The following is a 25309-nucleotide window of genomic DNA, read 5'->3' as shown; positions in this document are numbered from 1 at the left end:
GACGGACACTTATGGGGGGATCTGTGGATGACGGACACTTATGGGGGATCTGTGGATGACGGACACTTATGGGGGGATCTGTGGATGACGGACACTTATGGTGGGATCTGTGGATGACGGACACTGTTATGGGGGGATCTGTGGATGACGGACACTTATGGGGGGATCTGTGGATGACGGACACTGTTATGGGGGGATCTGTGGATGACGGACACTTATGGGGGGATCTGTGGATGACAAACACTGTTACAGGGGGGGGGGATCTGTGGCTGGCACTGTTACAGGGGGGGATCTGTGGATGGCAGTGTTATATATGTGCCATCCACAGACCCCCACCCCATAACAGTGCCATCCACAGACCCCCCACCCCATAACAGTGCCATCCACAGACCCCCACCCCTTAACTGTGCCAGTATTAAACATGCCCCCCTCACTCCTAATTGTACCGTATATCTTAATAATTAGGACCTAATTGCTTGTGTATAATGCCGGCAGGCGGGACGGGCGGCCGGCGCGTCAATCACTGACGTCACTTGCGTGCGCCGCCTGCTTCATTCATAAAGGAGGCGGAGCAGGCACGTGACAGCAGGGAGGTACGCTGCCCCCGCCCGGCCTGCCTGCCGTCATTCTACACAAGCAATTAGGTAGGATATACGGTACAATTAGGAGCGAGGGGGGCATGGTTAATAAAAAAAAAAAAAATACGGGAATTAAAGCTGAAGGCTGGCGGCGGCTGCGCGGGCCACATGACGAGGTCTGGCGGGCCGGATTCGGCCCGCGGGCCTTGTGTTTGACACCAGTGCTTTAGAGCATTTGTTGCTGTTCTTATTGTTATTTTTTTCAACAACTGAATACTACTTTTTTAACATTGAATTTGTATTGTATTTTACAAAAAAATATAGAAGAGTTATGAAATCATTATAACTTGTTCTGCTACAATGTTTGCATAGCTCCCATTCACTAGAATGGGAGTTATGGAAACAGCAGAGGGCCAGCCCACTAAGGTGTTTCCGCAAGCCTTGCTACCTGGTAGAGTTGAGCGAACACCTGGATGTTCGGGTTCGAGAAGTTCGGCCGAACTTCCCGGAAATGTTCGGGTTCGGGATCCGAACCCGACCCGAACTTCGTCCCGAACCCGAACCCCATTGAAGTCAATGGGGACCCGAACTTTTGGGCACTAAAAAGGCTGTAAAACAGCCCAGGAAAGAGCTAGAGGGCTGCAAAAGGCAGCAACATGTAGGTAAATCCCCTGCAAACAAATGTGGATAGGGAAATGAATTAAAATAAAAATAAAAAAAATAAAAATGACCCAATATCAATTGGACAGAGGTCCCATATCAGAGAATCTGGCTTCACGTCAGCAGAGAATCAGTCTCTTCATGCCATAGCAAAGAATCTGGCTTCATGTCAGCACAGAATCAGTCTCTTCATGCCATAGCAGAGAATCTGGCTTCATGTCAGCACAGAATCAGTCTTCATGTCATAGCAGAGAATCAGGCTTCACGTCACCCACCACTGGAACAGGCCACTGTCACACATTTAGGCCCAGGCACCCAGGCAGAGGAGAGAGGTCCCGTAACAGAGAATCTGGCCTTATGTCAGCACAGAATCTGTCTTCATGTCATAGCAGAGAATCAGGCATCACGTCACCCACCACTGGAACAGGCCACTGTCACATATTTAGGCCCAGGCACCCAGGCAGAGGAGAGAGGTCGCGTAACAGAGAATCTGGCTTCATGTCAGCACAGAATAAGTCTTCATGTCATAGCAGAGAATCAGGCTTCACGTCACCCACCACTGGAACAGGCCACTGTCACACATTTAGGCCCAGGCACCCAGGCAGAGGAGAGAGGTCCCGTAACAGAGAATCTGGCCTTATGTCAGCGCAGAATCAGTCTTCATGTCATAGCAGAGAATCAGGCTTCACGTCACCCACCACTGGATCAGGCCACTGTCACACATTTAGGCCCAGGCACCCAGGCAGAGGAGAGAGGTCCCGTAACAGAGAATCTGGCCTTATGTCAGCGCAGAATCAGTCTTCATGTCATAGCAGAGAATCAGGCTTCACGTCTCCCACCACTGGAACAGGCCACTGTCACACATTTAGGCCCCGGCACCCAGACAGAGGAGAGAGGTCCTGTAACAGAGAATCTGGCCTTATGTCAGCACAGAATCTGTCTTCATGTCATAGCAGAGAATCAGGCATCACGTCACCCACCACTGGAACAGGCCACTGTCACACATTTAGGCCCAGGCACCCAGGCAGAGGAGAGAGGTCCCGTAACAGAGAATCTGGCCTTATGTCAGCGCAGAATCAGTCTTCATGTCATAGCAGAGAATCAGGCTTCACGTCACCCACCACTGGAACAGGCCACTGTCACACATTTAGGCTCCGGCACCCAGACAGAGGAGAGAGGTCCCGTAAAAGAGAATTTGGCCTTATGTCAGCACAGAATCTGTCTTCATGTCATAGCAGAGAATCAGGCATCACGTCACCCACCACTGGAACAGGCCACTGTCACACATTTAGGCCCAGGCACCCAGGCAGAGGAGAGAGGTCCCGTAACAGAGAATCTGGCCTTATGTCAGTGCAGAATCAGTCTTCATGTCATAGCAGAGAATCAGGCTTCACGTCACCCACCACTGGAACAGGCCACTGTCACACATTTAGGCCCCGGCACCCAGAGAGAGGAGAGAGGTCCTGTAACAGAGAATCTGGCCTTATGTCAGCACAGAATCTGTCTTCATGTCATAGCAGAGAATCAGGCATCACGTCACCCACCACTGGAACAGGCCACTGTCACACATTTAGGCCCAGGCACCCAGGCAGAGGAGAGAGGTCCCGTAACAGAGAATCTGGCCTTATGTCAGCGCAGAATCAGTCTTCATGTCATAGCAGAGAATCAGGCTTCACGTCACCCACCACTGGAACAGGCCACTGTCACACATTTAGGCCCCGGCACCCAGACAGAGGAGAGAGGTCCTGTAACAGAGAATCTGGCCTTATGTCAGCACAGAATCTGTCTTCATGTCATAGCAGAGAATCAGGCATCACGTCACCCACCACTGGAACAGGCCACTGTCACACATTTAGGCCCAGGCACCCAGGCAGAGGAGAGAGGTCCCGTAACAGAGAATCTGGCCTTATGTCAGCGCAGAATCAGTCTTCATGTCATAGCAGAGAATCAGGCTTCACGTCACCCACCACTGGAACAGGCCACTGTCACACATTTAGGCCCCAGCACCCAGACAGAGGAGAGGTTCATTCAACTTTGGGTTGCTCCGCAATAAAATGGTAAAATGAAATAAAAAATAGTATTGAATGAGGAAGTGCCCTGGAGCAGAATAATATATTGTTAAGGGGAGGTAGTTAATATCTAATCTGCACAAGGGATGGACAGGTCCTGTGGGATCCATGCCTGGTTCATTTTTATGAACGTCAGCTTGTCCACATTGGCTGTAGACAGGCGGCTGCGTTTGTCTGTAATGACGCCCCCTGCCGTGCTGAATACACGTTCAGACAAAACGCTGGCCGCCGGGCAGGCCAGCACCTCCAAGGTATAAAAGGCTAGCTCTGGCCACGTGGACAATTTGGAGACCCAGAAGTTGAATGGGGCCGAACCATCAGTCAGTACGTGGAGGGGTGTGCACAGGTACTGTTCCACCATGTTAGTGAAATGTTGCCTCCTGCTAACACGTTCCGTATCAGGTGGTGGTGCAGTTAGCTGTGGCGTGTTGACAAAACTTTTCCACATCTCTGCCATGCTAACCCTGCCCTCAGAGGAGCTGGGCGTGACACAGCTGCGTTGGCGACCTCTTGCTCCTCCTCTGCCTTCGCCTTGGGCTTCCACTGGTTCCCCTGTGACATTTGGGAATGCTCTCAGTAACGCGTCTACCAACGTGCGCTTGTACTCGCGCATCTTCCTATCACGCTCCAGTGTAGGAAGTAAGGTGGGCACATTGTCTTTGTACCGGGGATCCAGCTTGGTGGCAACCCAGTAGTCCGCACACGTTAAAATGTGGGCAACTCTGCTGTCGTTGCGCAGGCACTGCAGCATGTAGTCGCTCATGTGTGCCAGGCTGCCCAGAGTTAAGGACAAGCTGTCCTCTGTGGGAGGCGTATCGTCATCGTCCTGTGTTTCCCCCCAGCCACGCACCAGTGATGGGCCCGAGCTGCTTTGGGTGCCACCCCGCTGTGAACATGCTTCATCCTCATCCTCCTCCACCTCCTCCTCATCCTCGTCCTCCTCGTCCTCCAGTAGTGGGCCCTGTCTGGCCACATTTGTACCTGGCCTCTGGTGTTGCAAAAAACCTCCCTCTGAGTCACTTTGAAGAGACTGGCCTGAAAGTGCTAAAAATGACCCCTCTTCCTCCTCTTCCTCCTGGGCCACCTCCTCTTCCATCATCGCCCTAAGTGTTTTCTCAAGGAGACATAGAAGTGGTATTGTAACGCTGATAACGGCGTCATCGCCACTGGCCATGTTGGTGGAGTACTCGAAACAGCGCAACAGGGCACACAGGTCTCGCATGGAGGCCCAGTCATTGGTGGTGAAGTGTGTCTGATCCACAGTGCGACTGACCCGTGCGTGCTGCAGCTGAATCTCCACTATGGCCTGCTGCTGCTCGCACAGTCTGTCCAGCATATGCAAGGTGGAGTTCCACCTGGTGGGTACGTCGCATATGAGGCGGTGAGCGGAAAGGCGGAAGTTATGCTGTAGCGCAGACAGGCGAGCAGCGGCAGGGTGTGAACGCCGGAAGCGCGAACAGACGGCCCGCACTTTATGCAGCAGCTCTGACATGTCGGGGTAGTTGCGAATGAACTTCTTCACCACCAAATTCAGCACATGCGCCAGGCAAGGGATGTGCGTCAAACCGGCTAGTCCCAGAGCTGCAACGAGATTTTGCCCATTATCGCACCCCACCAGGCCGGGCTTGAGGCTCACCGGCAGCAACCACTCGTCGGTCTGTTGTTCTATACCCCGCCACAACTCCTGTGCGGTGTGGGGCCTGTTCCCCAAACATATGAGTTTCAGAATGGCCTGCTGACGTTTACCCCGTGCTGTGCTGAAGTTGGTGGTGAAGGTGTGTGGCTGACTGGATGAGCAGGTGGAAGAAGAGGAGGAGGAAGCTGAGTAGGAGGAGGAGGAGACAGGAGGCAAAGAATGTTGCCCTGCGATCCTTGGCGGCGGAAGGACGTGCGCCAAACAGCTCTCCGCCTGGGGCCCAGCCGCCACTACATTTACCCAGTGTGCAGTTAGGGAGATATAGCGTCCCTGGTCGTGCTTACTGGTCCACGTATCTGTGGTTAGGTGGACCTTGCCACAGATGGCGTTGCGCAGTGCACACTTGATTTTATCTGACACTTGTTTGTGCAGGGAAGGCACGGCTCTCTTGGAGAAGTAGTGGCGGCTGGGAACAACATACTGTGGGACAGCAAGTGACATGAGCTGTTTGAAGCTGTGTGTGTCCACCAGCCTAAATGACAGCATTTCATAGGCCAGTAGTTTAGAAATGATGGCATTCAGGGCCAGGGATCGAGGGTGGCTAGGTGGGAATTTACGCTTTCTCTCAAATGTTTGTGAGATGGAGAGCTGAACGCTGCCGTGAGACATGGTTAAGATGCTTGGTGACGCAGGTGGTGGTGTTGGTGGTACATCCCATGTTTGCTGGGCGGCAGGTGCCAACGTTTCTCCAGAGGCAGAGGAAGAGGCCGAGGCGGCGGCAGCAGCAGCAGAAGAGGCCGAGGTGGCGGCAGCAGCAGAAGAGGCCGAGGCGGCAGCAGCAGAAGAGGCAGCAGGGGGAGCCTGAGTGACTTCCTTATTTTTAAGGTGTTTACTCCACTGCAGTTCATGCTTTGCATGCAGGTGCCTGGTCATGCAGGTTGTGCTAAGGTTCAGAACGTTAATGCCTCGCTTCAGGCTCTGATGGCACAGCGTGCAAACCACTCGGGTCTTGTCGTCAGCACATTGTTTGAAGAAGTGCCATGCCAGGGAACTCCTTGAAGCTGCCTTTGGGGTGCTCGGTCCCAGATGGCGGCGGTCAGTAGCAGGCGGAGTCTCTTGGCGGCGGGTGTTCTGATTTTGCCCACTGCTCCCTCTTTTGCTACGCTGTTGGCTCGGTCTCACCACTGCCTCTTCCTCCGAACTGTGAAAGTCAGTGGCACGACCTTCATTCTATGTGGGGTCTAGGACCTCATCGTCCCCTGCATCGTCTTCCACCCAGTCTTGACCCCTGACCTCCTGTTCAGTCTGCACACTGCAGAAAGACGCAGCAGTTGGCACCTGTGTTTCGTCATCATCAGAGACGTGCTGAGGTGGTATTCCCATGTCCTCATCATCAGGAAAAATAAGTGGTTGTGCGTTAGTGCATTCTATCTCTTCCACCCCTGGTGAAGAGCTAGGTGGATGCCCTTGGGAAACCCTGGCAGCAGAGTCTTCAAACAGCATAAGAGACTGCTGCATAACTTGAGGCTCAGACAGTTATCCTGATATGCATGGGGGTGATGTGACAGACTGATGGGCTTGGTTTTTATGCGCCATCTGTGTGCTTTCTGCAGAAGACTGGGTGGGAGATAATGTGAACGTGCTGGATGCACTGTCGGCCACCCAATTGACTAATGCCTGTACCTGCTCAGGCCTTACCATCCTTAGAACGGCATTGGGCCCCACCAAATATCCCTGTAAATTCTGGCGGCTACTGGGACCTGAGGTAGTTGGTACACTAGGACGTGTGGCTGTGGCAGAACGGCCACGTCCTCTCCCAGCACCAGAGGGTCCACTAACACCACCACGACCATGTCCACGTCCGCGTCCCTTATTAGATGTTTTCCTCATTGTTCCCGTTCACCACAATTTTGAGAATGGCAAATTTGGGAATAGTTTTTCAACCCAGAAAAAAAAGTGTGCTTTTACGGTCACTACAAATAACTTGAGCAGCTAAAACAGTACAGATTTGGTTGAATAGAAATGTGAGACCTGTTTTTTTTTGCACTGTGTGACAGGTTAAGGTTTAATCTCAGAATCAGACTTCTATCTGCACGGTAGCGTGTGTCTTAGGTTTTTCTGAATGACACTATCAATACCTACAATGTAAGATATCCTTTTTGGTATAGATTTCAAGTAGGCCTCAAATACCAGAAACTAGTTATTTTGAGAATGGCAAATTTGGGAATAGTTTTTCAACCCAGAAAAAAAAGTCTGCTTTTACGGTCACTACAAATAACTTGACCAGCTAAAACTGTGCAGATTTGCTTGAATAGAAATGTCAGGTCTATTTTTTAGGCGCTGGGTGACAGGCTCAACTTGCCCCTGATGTAGTATATGGCCAAAAAATAACCACACTGTTGATAGTTAAATGCACTTGGGTGACACAGGCTCAGCCTGCACCAGATGTAGTATATGGCCAATAAATAATCAGACTGTTGATGGTTAAATGCACTTCGGTGACACAGGCTCAGCCTGCAGCTGATGTAGTATATGGCCAAAAAATAACCAGACTGTTGATGGTTAAATGCACTTCGGTGACACAGGCTCAGCCTGCAGCTGATGTAGTATATGGCCAAAAAATAACCAGACTGTTGATGGTTAAATGCACTTCGGTGACACAGGCTCAGCCTGCAGCTGATGTAGGATATAGCACAAAATAACCACACTATTGATGGTTAAATACACTTGGTGATAGCTTGTGCTGGCGCACCACAAGTCACAAAATGGCCGCCGATCACCCCAGAAAAAAAGTGATATAAAAATGCTCTGGGCAACCTCAAAAAAGTGAGCAAGTCAATACTAGCACTTCAATGATCCACAGCTGCAGATCGATCACAGAATGAAGTCTTTTGGAGGAGTTAATCACTGCCTAATCTCGCCCTAACGTCGCAGCTGCAACCTCTCCCTATGCTTGAATCAGCAGAGTGACGTGCAGCGCAACGTGACCCAAGCTTATATAGAGGCTGGGTCACATGCTGCACTGGCCAATCACAGCCATGCCAATAGTAGGCAAGGCTGTGATGGCCTCTTGGGGCAAGTAGTATGACGCTTGATGATTGGCTGCTTTGCAGCCTTTCAAAAAGCGCCAAGAAAGCGCCGAACACCGAACTCGAACACAGACTTTTACGAAAATGTTCGGGTTCGGGTCCGTGTCACGGACACCCCAAAATTCAGTACGAACCCGAACTATACAGGGTTCGCTCATCCCTACTACCTGGGGCCGGAAACTGCGAGATGGGACAATCCCTTTAAATACGAAGATTTGGAAGTAGCAGATCACACTCACTCATTTGCATATCTCCCTTCAGTGTATGTTTGTCATTGGAAAACTCTTTTCTAATGCTTAGATAGTACCTCTAGAGAACAAAGGAAACCTTCTACAGACAGAACAATGATCCTTTATCATAACAATCCTGCTTATCCTAATTACAGAGCTTTGAGAATAGTAGCAATGCCTCTGGGAATTCAGGTCAGATACTCTCTTAGCCAGTGGGGCTAGTGTGGGTGAGGCTTTATATTGTTTGCTAGACATCGTTAAATATGGAACATCTGCTGTAGACTTCTCCTGCGGAAGATTTGTTGCGTGAATTTCAGAAACTGTCGCATTCGACTGAATGAGGCTTGCAGAAAACCATATGCTTGCTGCGTGGAATTCATTTCCATGCAGCATTTAGATGAATGGAACTGATTTCAAAGAAATGGAACTTCTGCATCAAATCTTCTGTGTGTGAATGCACCATTAGGAACCAGATCTCCATGAACATTTCACACAATGATTAAAAGGTAAATAAACTCGTAGTCTGATGCAAGAGTATCCTGAATTGTGAGCAGTGTTTAAAGCGAATAATTCTAGATAATTACGGTTAATATGTTAAAAAAGCTGGAAAATCTAATTCTATATATCACATTTGTTTTTTCCACAGAAAATTTGGGAGACAAATTGGATCTTGTAATTAATTGGTCTGATGTGTTCCAAGACAATTCCCAGAATTTTTCCAAACGGACAAATCCATTTTGGAATGGACTTTCTGAATCCAACCCTTTCCTGGATGATGTGGCTCAAGCCAACACATCAACTAATGGAAGAGTGTCTATTTTAAAAGAGGACCCTTTCTTGTTTTTCAGGGATACAGAAACCAGAAATTCAGTATCAAGTTCCGGAGATGAACTTGATATAGGTCATGTCTTGGAACAAACACCGACAAAAAAGTATGGAAGGTCTAGGAGTGTTTCCTATCTGGATGATCTTGGCAGCACACAATCTAATGCTCCAGAGATTGATGGGCAGATTCTGGCTCCAGACTTAGAGTGGCTTCAAAATGACAGAGAGGCCTACAAAATGGCTTGGTTGAGCCATAGACAATTGACCCGTTCATGTCTGGACTTGGATGTTGTGAGTCAGAGTCCTGGATGGGGGCAGACACAAGCATCAGACACTCATATATTTTGCAGAATAGGTCATAATGGAGGCTCTGTACAGCTTCCAAACTCCGATATCACTGTCCATGTTCCTGAAGGTCATGTTAAACCAGGGGAATTTCAGGACATCTCTTTAAAAGCTTTTCTTGATCCACCAGCCTTGCTTAACAACAACCTGTCAACTACTGTTAGTCCTCTTGTAGAAATAACATTAAGCAACATCAATACAGGAGAAGATATTTTACTGGAAATTAAAATTGCAGCTGAGGTAAAAAACGATCCATACAGTCAAGTCATGACTGATATTGCAACCTTTTACAGCTACAACAAAGAAGGACCATTTGAAAAAATCCCAAATGGCTACATTTACAATAACATGCTACAAATCAAGTTACCAATCCTTAGTCGTATTACATACATTGTCTGTGCAGCACAAACCAAGTCTGTCCAAAACCAGTCCAGCAGTGTTTATGACTATATTCACAAATCCTTAACTGTGGCAGTGTATGGACCTAAGCACATACATCCAGCATTCACTACGGTTCTCGCTATTATCGGACATAACTATACTCCAGAGAAACTCACAGTGGATGACATAAAAAGACGTGGAAAAAATTTGCCACCGCTCGTATTTCAACTTTGGGGGAAGCATCAGTTTGTGTTTTACCAATGGCAAGACTTATTGATTCATTTTGCTGCAAATAACTCATGCTATTCAGTAAAAGCAGCAGATAATAGTAATGAAATCAAACTACAGCAGCTAAAAGCAGGTAAAACAATTCGGGCACAGTTCCCTTTCTCATTGCAAGGTGGCAAAGAAATCAGCACACTTGTTTTCACTGTTCAGATTAAAGACAGCCAAGGTTCATCATTGATATCGGAATTTCCTGTCAGCACCCCTGACCCTGCACAAAAAATACACTGGACTCCAAAAAATCAAACTCGTTTAGAGAAGCGCAAACAAATCTTGTCCACGCCTGTCATGCCAATTATCAGTACTGTGAAATATCCCAAGTTCCAGGATAAAACTCTGAAGATGCACAACTTTGCAGTGACTTTAAAAACTGTCCTGAGGCAACAAAAGATTGACTACTTCTTGGAATATTTTAAAGGAGACACAATTGCACTTCTTGGTGAGGATAAAATTAAGGCCATTGGACAGACCAAGGTTAAAGAATGGTATGTGGGTGTTTTGAGAGGGAAGGTTGGCCTTGTACACTGCAAAAACGTAAAGCTTATTTCCAAAGATCAAGTCATTGATTTTTCAGATGTGCATTTTTCCACCAAGATGCTTTTGGAGCAGATTGCACTGCCCTTTAAGAAACTGACTTACATCTACTCATCTGTGCTATCCAATGTCTCGGACAAAGTCCAAGACTGGAGATCTTTAGCAGATGCCCTTGGTTATTCACACTTGTCATTAGACGATCTTAGCCAAACACTTCCCGAGAAAGAGCCAGACAGAGTGTCATGTGTTGTAAAAAGGCTGAAAGAAGACTGTCATGGGGACTCCAAAAAGAAGAAATTTCATTATGAGCTTATTATGGTAGGTATTCCAGTCTTCTGTTATAAGGTCAATATTATACCATGGGTGCTCCATGGGTTTATGGCTATCTAAAAAGTTATGCTGTAAGGCTACTTTCACATCTGCGTTTTCAGTTCTGGTTCTGAGATCCAGCAGAGGATCTCAAAACTGAACTTAAACGGTTCCGTTTTGTCCCCATTTATTGTCAATGGGGACAAAACTGATCAGGATGCATAAGTATGCATCCGTTATGTTTTGTTGTGTTTTGGGGCCGGACACAATATCGTTGCAAGCTGCGGTTTTGTATCTGGTTTGCGAAATGGAACAAACTGGATCCAGCATGAAAATCATGTGAGCGAAAAAAAACAGATCTGGCATCCATTGACTTACAATGATTTTCATACCGGATCCGGTTTACTCAGTTTTGATTTAATACAACCAGATCCGGCTAAACCTGATGCATCCGTATGTATTAAATGGCTCAGATCTGTTTAATTCCGGTTTTGAGATCCTCTGACAGATCTGTAGTTAGCAGCCAACAATGTTCATTTTAGACAATAATTATCTGGTGTACATGACCAGCTTTACCGTACCTGAAATAGTAGGGGGCTACATGAAGATCTCTAAAACACATTATAAGGACATAATCCCCCATATGGAGCAAAAATTATTCAAAACATACAGGCTTAGCTGGGAGACTATCAAATTTGTCTTGATTTCCATGTCAGCCTGTGAACAGGGCTCATATGTGAAAGGAGATGTTTCTACAGGCTACCATAAATAGCAAATGGTAACAAAGAAATTCTGGTAACATTTATGTGGGAGATTTCTCAATATCGCCATATGATTCATGAATTTACAAGTCAGCAAAAATTGTCCAAATTCCAGTAATATATTTAGTTCAATTTACTTTACACATACAGTGCACATACAGTAGATAGAATTTTCCACCAAATAATGGGTATGTGTAGTACAAATGTATTTTAAGACTCCACTTAGTTCAAGGTTGGTGTCTAAAACACATAATACATACTTATTTTCTTTTTGTGAACTGTGCATAGGGTCTATTGAAGATTGACTGCCAAGGCTTAGTAGCTCGTCTTACACAAGATACAGTTATCTTGACTACTGCCGTACAGCTTGGCATACGCTGGAGAGAGCTTGCTGAGAAGCTAGCCAGACTTACAAAGCAACAGATTGAGGCCTATGAGATTCCTCATCATGGAAAGAGTGGAGAAGTCAACCTGCAGGTATTTTCTGAATACATATTTTTTAGGCTAACATATAGTAACTCATTATGAAAGGGCTTTGTATGTTTTTTAAAGAATGTGGAAGGGCCAGATATCCTCCACTTCTTCTACATCAGATGTACAATACACTAGTAATTTGTTACATGACGTCTAATATACTGTATATACAGTCCTGATCAAAAGTTTAAGACCACTTGAAAAATGGCAAAAAATCTTATTTAGCATGGCTGGATCTTAACAAGGTTCTAAGTAGAGCTTCAACATGCAACAAGAAGAAATGGGAGGGAGACAAAACATTTTTTGAGCATTCAATTTAATGAAAACAACGAATAAACTGAAACAGGCTGTTTTTCAGCTGATCAAAAGTTTAGGACCTCCAAAAAAAAAATAAACCCCCCCAAAACTGAAATCCAACTTCCAAACATGAACTCAGTAATGAGTAGCTCCGCCATTATTGTTTACCACTTCAAAAATTAGTTTCGGCATGCTTGATGCAAGCATTTCCATGAAGTGAGTGGGAACATTTCTCCAAGTGGTGAAGACGGCCGCACAAAGGCCATCTACTGTCTGGAACTGTTGTCCATTTTTGTAAACTTCCCTTGCCATCCATCCCCAAAGGTTCTCATATGGATTTAGATCAGGGGAACACGCAGGATGGGCCAAAAGAGTGATGTTATTCTCCTGGAAGAAGTCCCTTGTCCTGTCGTTACCACACAGACAAGGGCCCTCAGTCATGAGGAATGCTCTCTGCAACATCTGGACATAGCCAGCGGCCGTTTGACACCCCTGCACTTCCTGAAGCTCCATTGTTCCACTGAAGGAAAAAGCACCCCAGACCATTATGGCGCCCCCTCCACTGTGGCGCGTAGAAAACATCTCAGGTGGGATCTGCTTGTCATGCCAGTAACGTTGGAAACCATCAGGACCATCAAGATTAAATTTTTTCTCATTAGAGAATAAAACTTTCTTCCACCTTTGAATGTCCCAGTCAAAACGAGCAGTTCTGTGGCGTTCAAGGAGACGAGGTCTTTGAAGAAATTTTTGGTTTTTGAAGCCCTTCAGTCTCAGATGCCATCTGATGGTTATGGGGCTGCAGTCAGCACCAGTAAGGGCCTTAATTTGGGTCGAGGATCGTCCAGTATCTTGACGGACAGCCAATTGGATCCTCTGGCTTAGTGCTGATGAAATTTTTTTGGGTCTTCCACTTGACTTTTTTGTTCCATAACCCTCAGAATCATTTAAGAAATTCCAAATGACTGTCTTACTGCGTCCCACCTCAGCAGCGATGGCGCGCTGTGAGAGACCCTGCTTATGCAGTTCAACAACCCTACCACGTTCAAAAAGGGAGATTTTTTTTGCCTTTGCCATCACAACGTCTGACTACCTGACAGAAAATGACAATGAATCCACATCTTTGCACAGATTTGGCCTTTTAAAGGCAATTTGGATAAGCTGAAAATTGAAAAACAGCCTGTTTCAGTTTAATCGTTATTTTTAATTAATTGAATGCTCAAATTTTTTTTTGTCTCACTCTCATTTCTTCTTGTTGCATGTTGAAGTTCTACTTGGACCCTTGTTAAGATCCAACAATGTAAAATATGATTATTTTTGCCATTTTTCAAGTGGTCTTAAACTTTTGATCAGGACTGTATAAGAACATGGCACTATCACTTGTTAATTATCTCTATAGTACTACAAAGCTGAGCACCAGAGATATTAGGCAGGCGTGGTGAATCAAAAATGTTCCTGGCTGCTATATCTGTGTACTTTACAGACCTACAAAAATTGCTAATAATAACCCATTATAAAATAACACATACACATATGTAAAAATAGAATAATTTATTGAGAAACTGAAACATATAACAGACATCTGAAAAGGAGGGAGGTGCAAGATGGACAAAAGCCCCATATTACTTTCTGTAGATAAAGAAGCATACCAAGTGGGTACACCGGACCAAAAGTAGACAAAAGCCCATTCATATGTACTATACTGTGCCACAAAGAGAGGAAAATCCTCTTATAAATATATATGAAATATATGATAGTAACATTGGCGTGGACAACCACCACTGCAAAGATAAAGAATACTGCACGAGTGTAACCAAGAAAGAAACTACTCGTCCCTGGATGCCACAGAAAAGAACCAATAATAATAAATATCCAAAAAACCAATACACTTTAAATGGCTAGGCACCTGATAGTCATAGCTGCACAATGAAGTATAGTCTGAAAATCAACATATGAAATCTACTGAATATGGGCTACAGTGTGAGGTATTGATTTTAAAATATAAAAACTGGTGAAAGGTCCTCTTTAACCCTTTCATGACCAAGGGTCATTGATGCCCCCGTGACCACGTCAAATTTTGAAAATCTGACATGTGTCACTTTATGTGGTAATAACTTTGGAACGCTTTTACTTATCCAAGCCATTCTGAGATTGTTTTCTTCGTGACACATTGTACTTCATGATAGTCATAAATTTGAGTCATTATATTTCACCTTTATTTATGAAAAAATCCCAAATTTACCAAGAATTTAGAAAAATTAGCAATTTTCAAAATTTATATTTCTCTGCTTTTAAAACAGAAAGTGATACCTCATAAAATATTTATTACTTAACATTCCCCATATGTCTACTTTATGTTGGCATCATTTTGCAAATGTCATTTTATTTTTTTAGGACGTTAGAAGGCTTAGAATTTTAGAAGCAATTCTTAAAATTTTTAAGAAAATTTCCAAAACCCACTTTTTAAGGACCAGTTCAGGTGTGAAGTCACTTTGTGGGGCTTACATAGTGGAATTCCCCCATAAATGACCCCATTGTAGAATCTACACCTCTCGAGTTACTCAAAACTAATTTTACTAACTTTGTTAAAGAGGACCTTTCACCTGTCAATCGCAGCGCACAGCTCACAGCCTGGGAGAAAAAAACCTCCCAGGCTGTGAGCTGTGCGCTGCGATTGGCCAGCGCTGCAGCCTAGGAGAAGGAGACGCCCACAGGACAAGAGAAGACCCGCCTACTATAACTTAAGAAGCAAAGGTACCGGAGCCTATAACGGGAGAACGGAGCGGCGGCCGGGGATAATAGTAAGTGCAGTGAGATCCCCGGGCGCCGCTCTATATGGCAGCATACTCAGTTAACATCGTTTATACAGGTGAAAGGTCCTCTTTAACCCTAATTCCACAAGAATTAAAGGAAAATGAAAATTTCCCTTTTTTGTCAGATTTTCCATTTTAATAAATTTTTCTCTTACACATTGAGGGTTAACAGCCAAACAAAACTCAATATTTATTACCCTTATTCTGCGGTTTACAGAAACACCCAACATGTGGTCGTAAACTGATATAAGGACACACGGCAGGGCACAGTAGAAAAGAAGCACCATATGTTTTTTGGAAGGCAGATTTTGCTGGACTGGTTTATAGATGCCATGTCCCATTTGAAGCCCCCCTGATGCACCCTTACAGTAGAAACTCCCAAAAAAGTTTCTTTGAATTTTTTTTTTATGTTTTTGTGTCTTCATTTTCTGAATGCCTTTTCTGCTGTTCGTCTTGTGCAGGGGCTCATTTTTTTCAGGAAGAGTTGACTTTTTATTGGTACTATTTTTGGGTACATATGATTTTTTGATCATTCATTATTACACTTTATGGGGCAAGGTGACCAAAAAATTGACTGTTTTGGAAAAGATTTTATTTATTTATTTTTATGGTGTTCACCTGAGGGGTTAGGTCATGTGACATTTTTATAGAGCAGATCATTACGGACGTGGCAGTACCTAATATTTATACTTTTTCTTATTTATTTAAGTTTTACAAATAATAGCATTTTTGAAACAAAAAAAATGATGTTTTATTGTCTACACTCTACATAGTCTGAGAGCCATAGCTTTTTTATTTTTTTGACCGATTGTCTTAGGTAGGGTCTCATTTTTTGCGGGATGAGGTGACAGTTTGATTGGTACTATTTTGGGGGGCATGCGCCTTTTTGATCGCTTTGTGTTGCAATTTTTGTAATGTAAGGTACATTTTTTTTACGGTGTTCAGCTGAGGGGTTAGGTCATGTGAGATTTTTATAGAGCTGGTTGATTATGGATGCGGTGATACCTAATATATATACTTTTTTAAATTTATTTCATTTTAACACAATAATAGCATATTTGAAACAAAAAAATTATGTTTTAGTGTCTCCATGTTCTAAGAGCTATAGTTTTCTTACTTTTGTGTAGGGGCTCATTTTTTGCGGGATGAGGTGACTGTTTCATTGGCATCATTTTGTGGGATATACGCCTTTTTTATCGCTTGGTGTTGCACTTTTTGTGATGTAAGGTGACAAAAAATTATTTTTACACAGTTTTTATTTTATTTTTTATGGTGTTTATCGGACGGGGTGGATCATGTGATATATTTATAGAGCCAGTCATTTTGGACACGGTGATACCTAATATGTGTAGTTTATTTATTTTTTTCATTTTTTTATCTCTTTTTAAAAAAAAAAAAATATTTTTACTTTTTTTTATTTTCACACTTTTTTTTTATTAAGTCCCTCTTGGATCTTGAAGGTCCAGTGGGGTTGATGGCTGTATAATACTTTGCAATGCTCTTGCATTACAAAGTATAGTACCTTCAGGTTTCCTGCTAGATGGTAACACAGAACGACTTTGCACGACGTCCGGTTGCCGTGGCAACCATCGGGCCGTTGCCATCACTGGGCAGCAGCCAGATGGTTGAGAGAGAGAGCCCCCTCTCACTATTATCCCCATGGATGCCGCGGCATCTAAGGGATTATAGCAGAGTGTCAGCATACAGCTTACACTAGCTGACACTCAGGAATTGAGCCGCCGCCATCACATTCAAGAGGACCGCATAAGGGGGCAAAAATTAATGCTGGGAATACAGTAAGGGGCAGGGGACATCGGCAGGCATAGTTGTAGCTTAGGGACAGGCATGTGCTGAGGAAGGCTGGAGAGTTTGAAGGGGGAAAATTGCAGGCACTGATCGTGGAATAGGGCAGATGGGAGAGGCAGGAGGCATTAGGACACGCTTATAAGGGCACAGATCAGGAAGAGGGCTATATGACTGGCACATATTGGGGGCACTGATCATCTAATGTCTGATTCAGGCTGTGATCTGCAGAGTGCAGATCAGAGCCTGAAACCGGCATTTTTACACTGTTGCGATCTGATTGGTTAGTCTGCACAGACTAACCAATCGGAGCGATCGCCGGCAAGGGACCACTCTGATTGGTCCCTTGCTGGCATTACTGGACTGTATGCTGTCAGTGACAGTGGTAGTGCAGGGGCAGAAGCTTTAATCCAAGCGTTTTGTCAGCGCTTGAATTATAGAGCTGCCATGACATTTATACACGTGCTAGCTGCATGGGGTATGCACATATAGCACGTATATAGCCGTACGGCAGTCGTGAAGGGGTTAAGGAATTAACTACATTTGAAAAAGAAATGACCATAAAAAAAAATTATATAAATTCCTGATATTCTCCCTTTTTGGGTGAGGGGTTAGGACTATTTGCTTTTTCTGGAAGGTGAGGGAGCAATGTAAAAAGTGCTAAACAATTTATGCTCTAGAAGGTACAATGTATGCCATGTCAAAACTATTTATGCATGTAGCAGCTACCCTGCTCTTCAAGCTACATGAAGTTCCACAATCCCCTGAGAATGATTTAAAATGGCAGCTAGCAACCTGTCCTAGAATATGAACAGGACTGGTTTCTTCCACTTCTAGAGCTGCCTAGGTGGATGAGAGGCGAGGCCTTACCACACATTACACTGCTCTACAATAGATGGTAATGATTTGATCCTACCTGTGATATGCCATAATGGCTGAGCAGCCTGACAGGCGCTCACCAGTATGTAGCATATGCAGGTGCTCACTTTCTTGGATGGGTTTCTTGCAGCCATTTCGAATCATTCCCAGAGAACACCTTTAATATCCATATTTCTGGTGGCTTACTATTTTAGCAAGCATTTAGTGGATTATGTCTGGTGGTTGGTGGGATTTTTTTTTTATTATTCCTGTAGGTTAAATTGTTATTTCTAGTATCCAGTGGGGAAATTTTTCTCCCTGGTAGTTCTGCACTCTCTCTTGTATAGGATCTAATTTTGTGATAGATGCCCTAGGTTGGCTCAACCTTCTGGAGGGCTAAACTCAGATTGAGAACTTGGATGCTTGGGTGGCAGTGTAGGCAGACTCCAGAGGGCAGATGGATCTACCCAAGCTGAGAGGGAAATGATTGTCCCTGCAGAGCCTTCTAGCTACCATAATAAAATGTTAATTAACCCTTGAACTCTTTTTCACAGATGATGTGGAAACCTGCTTTTGACTTCCTGTATACATGGGCTGCTCATTATGGAGACAGTTACAGGGATGTGCTACAAGACTTACACTGTGCATTGGACAGAATGAAATATCCAGTGACCAGACAATGGAGGGAGCTGACGGGGACTCTTATCTTTGTCAATTGCCTGGAGGTCTTTCAGGCCACTTCTTTTTCCAGGCCTGAAGATTAATTTCAACGATCATTAAATTCTGTGCCTACAGTAAAAACAAGCAAACCTTTTGATCTCATTCTGAACTATGCATCTTACGTTGTGGAGATCAGATCCTAATGCCGTTATAAAAACCTTACTTTTGTATTCCTGAGAAATTTGTGGTGCTTTTATAATATCGATATCATTAGGTACTTTCCTGCAGATAGGTGCCATAGCAACCCAAACAGTGTTCTAAAATTACTGGATGAATGGAAAGCCAAGATGTATTACCAGTGTATACAAAGTGCTCAATGTACTGTACACAAGCTAGCAACATCTTTTTTTTCTTTAATTTTTTAATATAGTTGCCATACAAGCATATCTGTACAGTAATGGGATACACTATCTTTTCTATATTTTCTATATATTGTTACGTCTGTGAACGCATCCATCTCTAAAATATCCAGATCTAACGATGCTGTGATAATATTCTGTAAATTATATTGTTTATATTGAATATTTATTCTGGAACTTATCATGTGTAAATTATTGTATTCGTATTGTTATGATACCAACTATATTAAACCATTAAGGCATATTATTTTCAGTATTTTATACAAATATATGGAAAAAAAAACTTTCTTAAATTCATAAAGTGCTATACGCACGTGTCATTTAGACATAGCATTTCTAAGTTCTATGAAGGTGCAAGATTAAAAATATGTGTAGAGGAGAGGTCTATTATTCTGACTTTACAAGTTATAAAATTTTGAATTCAGTCAGCAACCACTAGGGGGAGCTAACTGAACATTAATTTACTGTATACAGTTAGATCTGAAGGCATGTGTAATATGTCCTCTTACCAAAGGCCCTACTGCAATAACAAGTTTTATAATAGGTATGCCAAGGCTCATGTGGTTTTAGACTATACTATATTTGAGATGTGTTTGTGGCATTTTTATTAATAAAAATACAATACTAAAAATTGTACAAGACTTTATTGTCCTGTATCAAAAAGTTTAAAAAAATTGCCACTTTATCTGAATGTGTATCTATTTCTCAGAACTCACAAACAAATCACAGCATCACAGAAATCAGTTGAAGCTCCAAACTGTTTTATTCTAGAAGGTACACCCATCCGTCACCTAAACAGCTTAGAGACTAGACCGATACATTGTCACAAAGTGCCAAAGAGATGTGAGCATCTGTGTAGCTGATGTATTTAGCTCACAGAGCATTGCCTAGGATTGGTTCCACTTCTCAGCTGAGAGATATGTATTTATGGGTTTGCTGTCTCTGAATGTATGCTTTGGTGTTCTCATTAACTGATAGCAATATTTATTTCGGGAGCAACAGAAGGGAAGTGGTTAAAACAAGAAAATAAACTTCAAATCACCTTCCCAGTCCCCTCTAATCCAATACTGCTCCTTGGCCTTCTGCTTTGGGCTGCAGCAGTGACATATTTTTGTAGCTTCGGTGATGACGTCCCTTATACCACTGCAGCCGAACTTTTGCCTTACTAGTTTTTGCACCATACTGCTGAGACTAGTGAATGGCTGCAGTAGTATATGGGATGTCATTATTGAAGCCACAACAATACAGCACTACTGCAGCCAACGTAAGAGGAAGGAGCAGTGGCACTGGATTGGAGGGGGCTGGGAAGTGAGTTAAAGTTTATTTTCTTACTTTAACTACATGATCCACTTCGCTGCCGTTGCCCAAAAATAAACATAATTAGGTAAACTACTTAAAATCCATTGGGCCCATTTGGGGGTCTTTATACCATTGCACCCTACTCATTTTGGGCTAAAGATCCTTTTTTCAATTGGTTATTAAATATTTTCAACAGCTTTCACTTTCAGTGCACCTGCAAACTATTTCTTTTTGCTTCACACTGAATTTGTAGCGCTTATCTCTAAACCCCTGACAGCTCATACACACTCATTTAAGCCAAAATCTTATCAAACTTTTAAGAATGTAGCTATAATGAGTGTTTATGTTAGGGAATGACAGATAATGGCTGCAGGTTGAGCCATCATAGCAGCTATCTGCATGGGCGGACTGGGAACTTAAAGTGGCTCTGGAAAAAGAAAAACTAAAAGTGGACCCATTTTGTAGGCAGGCCCAAATTAACAGAAGGTGGGGCAACACAAGTAGGCAGGGCCTGCAATACCATGATGCAAAATACCATCCCAGCAGAACTAAATAACACAGTGTAGCGAAATATACTGCACTAAAAGCTGGCCCTCTGTGGTGGCCATCAATAGCTACCATCTGTCCTCCTCCTTCAGTTGTCTATGGAGCAGGGGGCTTAGGAGATGAGGTATGAGCCATAGCAGTTGAATTCAGGAGGGCATGTGCGGTCGCTGGCCAGGTACATGGGTATCTGATTCTTACATCGTTAATTAATGTTGAGAGGTCATTATGTACCGGTCAGTGCCAGAGAGCAGGACTTGGGTGGCCCCCTGGGGCATTGGCCCACCGGGAAATTTCCCTGTAGGGTCTATGGCCAATCCACCCCTGGCTATCTGACAGATTTATTGTGAAGTAGAAAACTATAGTCTTGGATATGCACAGAAAGTGAAAGATATAGAGAATAAACTATCAAACATTTTTAATAAAAAAACTATTAATAAAAATTATTTTTAGCCCACAATGAGTAGAATACAATGATAAAGAAAAAATATCCTCAAAGGTGTCCATATCCTTTCAGGCTACATTCACAATGAATTACGCATGCATATGACAAATGTATCTATAGGCACCAATTATCCGATACAGATGAACCTGTGACCTTTCAGCTTCCATCAGACTGGTATTTGTAGGTAACCTTTTTGCTGCTGTATGCAATAGTATAGTATGGAAATACAGTATTGTAATACATTGGAGGTATAAATCTTCCAGATATATTCCTTCAATGTACCCTGTAAGCACAGTGTAAATTGACCTGTAAATTGACCTTAAAATGTGAGTAGAATCAGAGCCGTGTAAAGGAGATGTCTTATTAGCTGTACAAATTGAATTCTCTTGCTGATTCAGTGTTCAGGCAATGTCTCTACCAGCTGATTAAGAAATTACATATGGAAAGTTAATAAGGACTAAGCTTATGCTGGAATTCATTCTGCTTTCAGTCTGAGCTCCTGTGGCAGAAGAGTAGTGTTGAGCGTGCAAAAAAGCAATTTTTTATCTTGAATATCGCAACTTTGAGAATTTGCGAATATTTAGAATGTAGTGCTATATATTTGTTTTTTGAATATTCATAATTTTTTTCCATCTGAACATATGATTCCTCCCACAAGCAGGAAGGAATCATGACTTCAGATGGAAAAAAATGACGAATATTCTAAACAACTAATATATAGCACTACATTGAATATAGTGCTATATATTAGATTTTTTGAATATTCGTAATTTTTTTCCATCTGAAGTCATGATTCCTCCCTGCTTAAATTGCTTTTGTGCCAATGACTCATTGTCCCACAAGCAAGAAGCATGGAGGAATCATTCATGTTCAGATGGAAAAAAAAGGACGACTATTCAAAAAACTAATATAGCACTATATATTAGCTATATTGCTCTATATTTGTTTTGTTTTTTTTAGAATAGTCGCTATATTGCTATATATTCTTTTTTTAGAATTTTACAAATATTCTAAAAAACGAATTTAAAGTAATATAGCGCCGGACACTGATCCATCCCTACTTTTAGCTTGTGGGCGAATATGTAGAATATACTATCTTCTACATATTCGCCCACAAGCTAAAACTCTTATAGGACGAAAAATGTGTTCTGGGGAAATACATATTTTTTTATAGTCAGGAATCGGATGAGTTAAAAATAAAAATATAAGCGTTACTCACCTCATAGTTCCCCCCTCCGCTGCCATACTGATATTCTTCTGCTCCATAATGCTCTGCAGTCATGGTCCTGGCTTGAAACAGGGGAAAAGGCTGGAAATTCTGGTTCAGCTAATCACTGGCTATTAGCATCATTGTGTTGTGTACTGTTAAAAAAACCATAAAAAAATAATAATAATAATATTCGTCATTACGAATATATAGCACTACATTCATTGAATATAGTGCCAAATATTTGTAATGACGAATATTATTATAATTTTTATTAAACAGTACAATTCACAATGATGTGTACTTTGTAAAAATTAAAAGAAAAAGAAAAAAATATTTCTATTTCAAGTCAACCAAAATAAAGCACAGCTGCATTCGTTATGTCGGGACATTTTACCGGCAGTTCTATGTAACTACAAAACACATGGTGCCTTCAGATCAGACTCTAAACTGCGCTCTGCTGAATGACAATGAAGGTTCTCCACTTTGCCTGTCAGCCCTTTCCTGGTGAAGTCTGCCCCGGGCTGTGTGACACTACCCCCCCCCCCCCCCCCGGTGTAGACAATCTTCGCATCTAAAGGCTTATTCTGCACCATGACCTGCGATCGATGATCCGGGCTGCGCACTGGAGGCAACCGCCGAGGACCCCGCCAGCAGCCGAGGACCGCAGCCAAGTCTTCACCGATAGGAAAGTTAACTAATCTCGGCGGCTGAGCAGGGGACACTTCCACACCCTGGCTGGGCCAAGCTGGCTCATCACTGCCTTCTGTGCTCAGCACAGCGTTAGCCGGAGAACAGCGTGTGTCCGATGCTGATCGTGTATGGATGGGTAGAGCGGCGGTACCCATTCTTCCTCACAGACAAAAGGAGGATGAGAGAGCCGCTGAAAAACACCGCCAGTCCTACTGCCCTCTGGCTTGGAGGAACCAGCAAACGGTGAGACTGTAAGATAAGATAAGATAAGATAAGATGCCTTTATTGTCACTGTACAATACAATGTAATACAATGTACAATACAATGAAATGTTGTTTGGAGCAATCCTAGATGCCATGGACAGAGGAACAAGAACTGACATTTAAACTAAAGCATTACACTAGAAAAAAACAAAAAACATTGCACTAGAAAGCATTACTATTCACAGTTCACAGCATATATATAGCAAGAGCAAAGTAGGAAGTGCCTATGAGTATATATACACACTGATTCAGACACCACTGCAGACAAGAGATCATCATGGGTTCATGAATGCAGCAGTCACTTTCAGTCTGTGGTAGTTTCTATCCTAGGAAGGGGCAATAATCTCCGAGCATTTAAGAGACTGATTGTTTTAGGGTAAAAGCTGTTCTTCAGCCTAGTGGTGCGGGCATGTAGGGCTCTAAGACGCCTACCAGAGGGTAGGGGAATGAAAAGGCTGTGGCCGGGGTGAGTTGGATCCTCGCAGATAATTTTTGCCCTGTTGCTGCAGCGAGCAGTGAAGATGTCATCCAGTGATGGTACCAGTGATTCTGCCAGCCATTCTGATGATGCGCTTGAGCGTTTTGTCCTCAGAAGAGCAGCCGGAGTACCACACTGTAATGCAGTATGTGATAACAGATTCTATGGTGCACCTGTAAAAATTGACTAGCAGCTGTTTTGGGAGTTGTGCTTTCTTCAGACTCCTCAGAAAATAAAGCCTCTGAAGGCCTTTTTAGGTATTTTCTGTTGTGTTTTTTATCCATGACAGGTCCTGACTAATATGAACTCCCAAGAATCTGAAACTTTTAACTATCTCCACGTTTCCACCATTAATGCTAATGGGATGGTGTCCATTTCGTTTCTTCTTCCTAAAATCCAAAATTAGCTCCTTTGTTTTCTTGGTATTGAGTATGAGGTTGTTGTTCTTACTCCATCTCTCTAGGTTCTCAACCTCTTTCCTATAGGCTGTTTCATCATTGTTGGAGATTAGGCCTATCACGGTCGTGTCATCTGCAAATTTTATAATGGTATTGGTATTGTGAATAGGTTTACAGTCATTTGTGAAGAGGGAGTAAAGGAGAGGGCTCAACACACAGCCTTGCGGTACCCCAGTGTTAAGTGTTAAGGATGAAGAGAAGTGCTTGCCCATGCGTACGATTTGTGGTCTTTTTGTAAGAAAATCCAGTATCCAGTTGCACAGGTGTGAGCTGAGACCCAAGTTGTTCAGTTTCGTTGCCAACTTGTTGCGAGGGATGGTGTTAAAGGCGGAGCTGTAATCAATGAACAGCATCCGCACATAGCTGTCTCTCTGCTCCAGGTGTGACAGCGCAGTGTGAAAGGTAAGTGAGACAGCATCCTCAGTTGACCTATGTGCTCTGTAAGCAAACTGGTATTGGTCCATGGAGGTGCAGATCTTGCTCTTCATGTGCCTGAGGGCAAGTTGTTCAAAGCACTTCATAGCAATAGGAGTGAGAGCCACCGGGCGATAATCACCCCTGCCTGTTTTGGAATTGGGACAATTGTGGAGGACTTCAGGCAAGTGGGGACAATGGCCTGCTCTAGTGAGCTGTTAAACATACTGGTAAACACTGTTTTCAGCTGTTTAGCACAGTTTCTTAGGACTTTTCCAGGAACTTCATCAGGGCCAGCTGCTTTGTGGGGATTAATGTGGTTTAAGGCCCATTCTACCTCATGTGCTCTCAGCATCAGGGAACATGATGGAGCCTCTTGCTGGGCTAATTTGATGATCGGCAGCTTATTGTCTTTGTCAAATCGTGCAAAAAAATTATTTAGGTCATCAAGAGAGAAAGAATTTCCAGTGTTGATAGAACAGGTG

At 43.5% G+C, this 25309-nt stretch overlaps 1 protein-coding gene across 2 annotated transcripts in view; it reads left to right on the top strand.

The window, feature by feature from the left end:
• The window catches only part of MACC1 (MET transcriptional regulator MACC1), a 66612-nt gene extending 47040 nt beyond the window's left edge, over positions 1-19572 (top strand). For both annotated transcript variants that reach the window (XM_040433693.1, XM_040433695.1), the window contains exons 3-5: positions 8909-10950; positions 11991-12179; positions 18499-19572. In XM_040433693.1, the coding sequence (XP_040289627.1) occupies positions 8909-10950; positions 11991-12179; positions 18499-18708 (2441 nt within the window). In that variant the 3' untranslated portion in view covers positions 18709-19572. The remainder of the gene's footprint in view (positions 1-8908; positions 10951-11990; positions 12180-18498) is intronic.
• The last annotated feature ends 5737 nt before the right edge of the window (positions 19573-25309 follow it).

This window comes from Bufo bufo, chromosome 5 (assembly GCF_905171765.1).
Source record: "Bufo bufo chromosome 5, aBufBuf1.1, whole genome shotgun sequence".
NCBI lineage: Eukaryota > Metazoa > Chordata > Amphibia > Anura > Bufonidae > Bufo > Bufo bufo.
Note: the sequence above shows the minus strand (reverse complement) of the source record. Positions and strands in the feature narration are given on the sequence as shown.